This window comes from Vitis riparia, unplaced genomic scaffold, assembly GCF_004353265.1.
Source record: "Vitis riparia cultivar Riparia Gloire de Montpellier isolate 1030 unplaced genomic scaffold, EGFV_Vit.rip_1.0 scaffold533_pilon_pilon, whole genome shotgun sequence".
NCBI lineage: Eukaryota > Viridiplantae > Streptophyta > Magnoliopsida > Vitales > Vitaceae > Vitis > Vitis riparia.
Genome location: NW_023269696.1, coordinates 35,128 through 43,077, shown reverse-complemented (window position 1 = coordinate 43,077; position 7,950 = coordinate 35,128). Strand labels below are relative to the sequence as shown.

General features: G+C 35.0%; 1 protein-coding gene across 3 annotated transcripts; it reads left to right on the top strand.

Annotated features, from left to right (window-relative positions):
• Positions 1-284: 284 nt before the first annotated feature.
• Positions 285-7,588, top strand: LOC117909983 (ankyrin repeat-containing protein At5g02620-like). Of its 3 annotated transcripts, none has more exons than XM_034824030.1 (6): positions 2,160-2,302; positions 4,227-4,387; positions 4,508-4,984; positions 5,146-5,295; positions 6,019-6,458; positions 6,795-7,588. In XM_034824030.1, the coding sequence occupies exons 2-6, from the start codon at positions 4,249-4,251 to the stop codon at positions 7,395-7,397; spliced, it is 1,809 nt and encodes a 602-aa protein (XP_034679921.1). In that variant the 5' UTR covers positions 2,160-2,302; positions 4,227-4,248; the 3' UTR covers positions 7,398-7,588. The 3 variants fall into 3 exon arrangements, with proteins under 3 accessions (XP_034679922.1, XP_034679921.1, XP_034679923.1); XM_034824032.1 differs by lacking the exon at positions 2,160-2,302 and adding an exon at positions 2,358-2,407; XM_034824031.1 differs by lacking the exons at positions 2,160-2,302; positions 4,227-4,387 and adding an exon at positions 285-551.
• Positions 7,589-7,950: the final 362 nt, after the last annotated feature.

The following is a 7,950-nucleotide window of genomic DNA, read 5'->3' as shown; positions in this document are numbered from 1 at the left end:
TTCTTGTCGTTGACCTGATGACTAGGATGCATCAAAATCAACGTTAATCAAATCGGGGTGGTTCGATTGGTGGGATGTTTCCACATATAATATCGATTTTTCGATCAGTCTATGTCTTCCAGTCAATAATGGCAGTTAAATACAACAAAAATAAAAATTTTAAATTTAGAAATAATGCATTTTCTAAGATGACCCTTGTTGACTTTAAAAGAGGTAGAGAGATTCCTTATTATATAATCCTTGAATTAGCTCATGATATTGCAAACTCTTCTTTCACGGATCTTTTCCACTCTCTGTTTCATCCTTGAGGTTCTTGCTTTAACCTTACTATTTTTTTTGGCTTTTAATTGGATTTACTTACACTCCATGAACATCTCTTTTGCCTTACAGGTGTAAACCTTCTCCTTTGCTCATGATGGCTGAAAGCTCGGTGGAAGGAGTAGCAGGAACAGATGTTCTTTCAACCCCAAGCCCACAAGTGCCAAATGGATCTGAAATTGAGATTTTGGCTTCACCTCAAAAGATGACGCCTTCTCTAGATCCACTTTCTGGTAATTTAGCTTATTCTTGTTCACTTCTCTAGATCCACAAGTTCTAATGAAGGAGTTGATGATGATATTAATGAAAGATTTCCAGCTTTTTGCAGTTGAAGAAGCGTCATGGTATGCAGACTTTGTTAACTATTTGGCTAAGAAGATTTTGCCTCCCGAACTTACTTATCAAAGGAGGAAGAAGTTTTTCTCATATCTCAAGTACTATACATGGGATGATCTTTTCTTATATAAGCAATGTGTTGATCAAATAATTAGGAGATGTGTGCCAAAAGAGGAGATGGAGAGTATTCTACATCATTGTCATTCCCGTGAAGTTGGAGGACATTTTAGAGCTACTAAAACGGCAGCCAAAGTTTTGCAATCAGGATTTTATTGGCCTTCTCTTTTCAAAGATTCATTTAATTTTGTTGCCAATTATGATAGATGTCGAAGGGTTGGGAATATATCTAGGAAAAATGAGATGCCTCTAACAAATATTTTAGAAATAAAATTGTTTGATGTATGGGGTATTGATTTTATGGGTCCTTTTCCATCCCCTTATGCTAATCGTTTTATTTTGGTTGTTGTAGATTACGTTTCCAAATGGGTTGAAGATGAGGTGCTACAGACTAATGATGCTAGGATGGTGGTTAAATTTCTTAATAAGAACATTTTTGCAAGATTTGGTACACCAAGAGCTATCATAAGTGATGGGGGATCTCATTTTTGCAACAATCAATTTGAGTCACTATTGGGTAAATATGGAGTAACACATCATATAGCTACTCCTTATCATCCGCAAACAAGTGGTCAAGTTGAGGTATCTAATCGTGAGCTCAAGCGAATTCTGGAGAAAACAATTAATTTTTCTAGGAGGGACTGGTCAAGTAAGTTGGATGACACTTTATAGGCTTATAGAACGACATTCAAGACACCTATTGGGATGTCTTCATATCAATTGGTTTATAGCAAATCGTGTCATCTTCCGATTGAGTTGGAGCACAAATCATTTTGGGCTGTTAAACTTTTGAATTTTGACTTATGAACTGCAGGGAAGAAGAGACTATTACAATTAAATGAGATGGAAGAGTTTCATAATAATGCTTATGAGAATGCTAAGATTTATAAGGATAAGGCAAAAATATGGCATGATAAGCATATTCAGAAGCACAATTTTGAAGTTGGTCAACAAGTTCTTCTTTTCAACTCACGTCTCAAGCTTTTTTCGGGTAAATTAAGATCGCGATGGTCTGGTCCGTTCATAGTTACCAAGGTTTTACCATCAAGAGCAATAGAAGTTCATCATCCATCAAAGGGAACTTTTACAGTGAACATGCAACGATTGAAGCACTATTTGGGAGGAAATTTTAGCACCGAAAGGGTGTTTGTTGTGCTTTCAATTCCGAAGTAGAAAAGTGGAGAAAGTCTAGCTAACGACTTAAATTTTAGCGCTTTTTGGGAGGCAACCCAATTTATTTTGAGCAATTTTTATTTTTGAATTTTGAATTATTTTTAGTTGTTAGGATTTTTATTAATTTTGTTTTTATTTTGTTTCAAAGTTAATTTAGTTCGTGAATTTTTAGAGTTAATTATTTGGTAGTTTAGGATTAATTTTTATTTTTATTTTTAACTACTTTTCCTTTATTTTCAGGAGAAAAAGGGCTTTTTACATACCTAGTGAAAGGCGCCATGGTGGGAGGCATTGAGTGTCGCAACTGACTCTTCAAACGCTACTCATAAGAAGACCCGAGGCTAAACAACTGTGGCAGGTAAGGCTTTGCGTCGTAGCGGTCACCCCCAATTGAATTTCTCTTGTAAAAATTAGGGCTTTGCACCACAGCGGAAAGACTTGAGTGCTGCTGCGCGATAAGTAAGTGAGTGTTTTAAAGGGCCATCTTCCTTCATTTCTCACAAACAACTTTTCTCATTTTCTCTTCTTCTCTCCATTTTCTCTCTACTGTTCGATCCTAATCATATTTAAACTCCAAATTCTTTGTTTTCTTTTGGGATTACTCATAGGTTTTAGAGATTTGGTAAGATTGAAGCTTCATTTGGTGTAATTTTGGAAGGGAAATCGCAGATCCAGTCCATCTTCTTGTTGGGTCGCAATTTGGGGTGATTGTTTCTACCTTTTTGGTGCAATTTGGACACTACTAAATGAGAAAGGAGCGATTTTTCGATGTGTCCCAAAAGTTCATAAAAAAGGGAGCTTTTGTTTTCCTTAATTTTCCTTACTTTATTTGCTTTTGTTCATTGAGGGCAATGAAAGTAATTAAGTTTGGGGGAACAATTAATTTCTTTTGGGTTTAGCTAAGTTCAGTTCAAAAGTGATTAGAAGCTTGGTTAGAGCTTCAAGTTAGAGGAACTCTCACTCGGTTAAGAGATTGAGAAGTATGGATGTAGGTAAGGAAGTGCCGAACCATTATAAAATCTGAGTTTGATTTCTCTAACTTTATTTCTTTTTATTTGCTTCTCTTATGCTTAAATTTGTTGTGTTTACTTTTTTTTTTTTAATCCCAATTCACCCCCACCCCCCCCCTCTTGGGTGTTTTCTCTTTTAAAGATTAACCTTTATTTTCTCAATATTTACTAAACTTTTTTTGCAAGAGAATTAAATTTAACAATAATAATAAAATAAAATAAAAAAGAAAGAAAACTTTTTGTGCCTCCAATAATTTTCATCAATAAAATAGAGAAAAATAAATTTAATTTCTTCAATTTTACAAATATTCAAAGATTTAAAAATTATATTTTTTAAAATAAATAGAAAGTTCAAAAAATGTGTTTGATTCATTTGCACCATAATTTTTTCCATTCTCTACAATTACAAAACTTTTTTTTTTCTCCATAATAGTTAATATGAAAATTTTCTGTGTAAGAGTATGATCATAAAATCATACACCTTATTTATTTTCCTTTCCATCTAATAAACACTTTAAAACACTTGATTTCGTTCATATTCCATTTCCTAGACTTCTAAAAAAATATTAATGAATTTTTTTATTCAAATTTTGATTCATTCCATCTCTTTCCTTCCCATTCCAATTTCATTTCTTTCCATTTCCTTACTTAAAAATTTTTGCAAACATAGAAACTTACATTTGTTCATTCTATTGAAATGTTGTATTATTTATAACACAAAGATGGTTTATTATCTAATTTTAATCTATCTATTGTGCTAAAAACATTTTAAGCGTTCACATGCCAAGAGGAAGATGACAAGAATTAATTAGGTGGAACATCCTGGCCATTAGCCATTATCTATTGATTTTATGAAGACCACCCAGGTTTTATTTTTCTTGCTTCTTGTCGTTGACCTGATGACTAGGATGCATCAAAATTAACGTTAATCAAATCGGGGTGGTTGGATTGGCGGGATGTTTCCACATATAATATCGATTTTTCGATCAGTCTATGTCTTCCAGTCAATACTGGCAGTTAAATACAACAAAAATACAAATTTTAAATTTAGAAATAATGCATTTTCTAAGATGACCCTTGTTGACTTTAAAAGAGGTAGAGAGATTCCTTATTATATAATCCTTGAATTAGCTCATGATATTGCAAACTCTTCTTTCACGGATCTTTTCCACTCTCTGTTTCATCCTTGAGGTTCTTGCTTTAACCTTACTATTTTTTTTGGCTTTTAATTGGATTTACTTACACTCCATGAACATCTCTTTTGCCTTACAGGTGTAAACCTTCTCCTTTGCTCATGATGGCTGAAAGCTCGGTGGAAGGAGCAGCAGGAACAGATGTTCTTTCAACCCCAAGCCCACAAGTGCCAAATGGATCTGAAATTGAGATTTTGGCTTCACCTCAAAAGATGACGCCTTCTCTAGATCCACTTTCTGGTAATTTAGCTTATTCTTGTTCACTTTTCTAATGAAATCCAATCCTTAAATCTTAGAAGGCCACCTCTTTGGCTATCTGAATTGATGTATGTAGCATATTGGTTCTTCAAACCTAAACAGGAGACAGAGCCTTCTATCTCAATGTATGCATACCCCTTTATCAAGCTGCATTGAAAGGCGACTGGGAAACTGCAAGAGGTATTTTTGAAATACACCCAACAGCCGTTCGTGTAAGCATCACAAGAAACTTGGATACTGTTCTCCACATTGCAGCTGCAGCAAAACGCACTCACTTTGTTGAGGAGGTGGTGGGATTGATGGATCCAAACGACTTGGAACTTCAGAATGAAAATTCAAACACTGCGTTTTGTTTTGCTGCTGCAGCTGGAACCGTGAGAATTGCAGAGGTCATGGTGAAAAAGAATGATCACCTTCCCATGATCCGGGGTAATCAGCAAATGATGCCACTCCATATGGCCGCTCTATTAGGACATAGTGAGATGGTGTGGTATCTCTACAATAAGACTAATCATCAAGATTTAACGGATGAAGATTGGATTGGGATACTTAATACCTGCATCAGTACTGATCTATATGGTAATTAAACTTTTATTTTTTTATTTTGGTTCTTTGTTGTTTTGATTTTCATCATTTTAGTTTTTCTGGATCTCCATGAAATGGCTTCTTCACTGAACTATATAATATTCCACCAGTAGAGGTAGCAAATTATTTTTTTTATATTTTGTTAATTCATGCAGAGGTAGCCTTGGCTATATTGGAATCCCACCCTAAGCTAGCTACCATTAGAGATGGGAATTATGAGACAGCTTTGCATCTTCTGGCTAGAAAGCCTTCTGCATTCTCTGGTGAAAGTCGGATTGGAATATGGACAACTTTCATTAATTCAAGTAAGTTGGTTTCAGAAAGTGGTGTTGTGCACATTAATTATTAATTAATAATCATCTTTGTTAGAATTAAGGGAACCCTGTTGGCAATCATAAACTGGTAGCTCCCTTTGACAGGGAAAGATGTATTGTACTTGTTCAGTTTATCTTTCATCTTGGAGGCTACAGGTTGGGGTCTACTCTTTCCATATTTGATGACAAGCAAGCTCATGTATGGCTTTTGCAAAACCAAATTAGTTAACTTTAACCCAAATCCACTTTAATATTCCTAATTTACTTAATATTAAGCATGCCTCAAAATATTACTACATTTCTCTCACAATGGAAGGCAGTCTGTGTCTTGAAGATGATCTATATTTTGAACAACCGTCCTTGATAGTTTTATTTTTTGCTTTTCTGGCTTCTCTTTGGTTAGTTTTGATTTAATATTTCTTCCTAAGTTGATGTTGGTCAAGATTATTGGTGTGGGGTATGTTTCTTTAGCAGTTAGCAGTCAAACAAACACTAACTAATGCATCATACGAGATGAATAGCTTAACTATAGCTGTAATCTTTCACCATCCATGCTAGCCTTTTTTTCTTTTTCCCTTCTGAATTGTCCATTTGTCTAATATTGTTCAATGGTTTGTGTTATTCATGAATGTAGGGTCACCATTACAAGTACCTAATGTGGTTATTATTTTTCTTATGGTTATTCCATCCAACAATTTTCTCTTTAACTCACAGTTTCAGGTAAGAAAGCGGGACACAATATTTCGAAGAAAGAGCAAGCCCTTAAACTCGTCAAATGCCTTTGGAAGCAGGTTATACAACTACCTGACTCAAAGATTGCAGATCTGATCAGAGATCCTTATCGACTTGTATTTGTAGCAGCAGAGTTAGGGAACACCATCTTTCTCACTGAGATTCTTCACTCCTACCCTGATCTAATATGGAGAGTAGATAGCCAAACTAGGAGTATATTCCATATTGCAGCTTTGCATCGTCAAGACAGAATCTTCAATCTTATATATGAGATAGGCTCAATTAAGGATATGATAATGACATATAGGGATGATAATGGTAACAACATGCTACATTTGGTTGGAAAATTAGCACATCCAAGTGAGCTCAATATTATATCAGGAGCAGCCCTTCAAATGCAAAGAGAGCTATTGTGGTTTAAGGTAACTATTACAACATACGCATAGTCCTTTTGGTCCATATGCCTTTAGAATTTAACTAGTAAACACTTCTAAAATATGAGTTTTCGGACTGCATGTCCCCTGAAGTTTGTGACTGCAGATGAATGGGTTCATTCATTGCAGCATGTGAATATGGTAAGGATCAATGCCACAAAAGACTAAAGATCAAACTATATGCAGCATAGAAAGTGTTTTTAAAGGCTAGATGCAAGTGACAAGCCAATTCAATCGATCTAAATAGGTTTCCTTGGAATGGAGACATTCCTTCTCTTAGTATTCAAATCTTATTATTTATATTACAAATTCCTTATTTTTTAGGAGGTGGAAAAGCTCATGCAACCTACATACAGAGAAAAGAAAAACAGGCAAGGTAAGACACCCTGGGTTTTGTTCACTGAGGAGCACAGAGACTTGATGAAGGATGGAGAGAAATGGATGCGGGAAACAGCCGCTCAATCTATGCTTGTCGCCACTCTTATAGCCACTGTAGTTTTTTCAGCAGCCTTCACTGTACCAGCTGGTCACAGTCAGCAAACAGACACTCCTATTTTGTTAATGGTTTTTGCAGTGTCAGATGGACTAGCATTATTCACCTCCTCAACTTCAATCCTAATGTTCTTATCCATCCTCACGTCGCGCTATGCGGAACAGGATTTCCTCCATTCATTACCCTCTAGATTGATGTTTGGCCTCACAACACTCTTTGTTTCTATTATAACCATGATGGTAACTTTTACCATAACCTTTTTCATAGTTTATCGTCATGGTTTCGCATGGGTACCTATTCTCATTGCTCTATTTGCCACGGGCCCAGTCTCTCTATTTGCTTCACTGCAATATCCCCTCTTGGCAGATGTAATCAATTCTACATATGGTTCTAGGTTTCTCTTTGAGCCAAGAAAGCACATGTTTGACCAGTGAAATCCTGGCCTCATCATTGCAGTTTTGTCCCGTAAAATTTGTGGTTCAAGTAGATGTAATTTAATTGTATTTCTACTTTATGCATTTCGAATTGCTTAGAAAAATGTATGTAGTTTGAGAGACTTCACTTTGGGGACCTTCTCTAAGTTCAGTGGACGTTCAAATATCAATAGTATTTGCAAGTTACTTTACATTTGATTTGCATCTACAACATCTATGCACCGTATATTTATACCAATGCATCTTTACAATAGTGTCTCTAAGTTTTGGATACATTTTGCAAAGCTTTGTTTATTTTCTAACCATAAAAAGAGTCTGTCAATACAAATTTTATTTTGTAAATTATCTTACTGAATTATTTATGGATTTTTTTTTTTGGAAAGTTATAAGGTCATATATAGTCACTCCATGACTTAACCTTATCATGCTTGTAACCTATGAAAGTCTTATCAATAACATAACTTTCAAATAATTTTTTTTTTCAAACAAGATGCAATGTTCATGTTCAAAAATTCAGAAATAGACCAGCATAGATATGATGATCACAAAATAA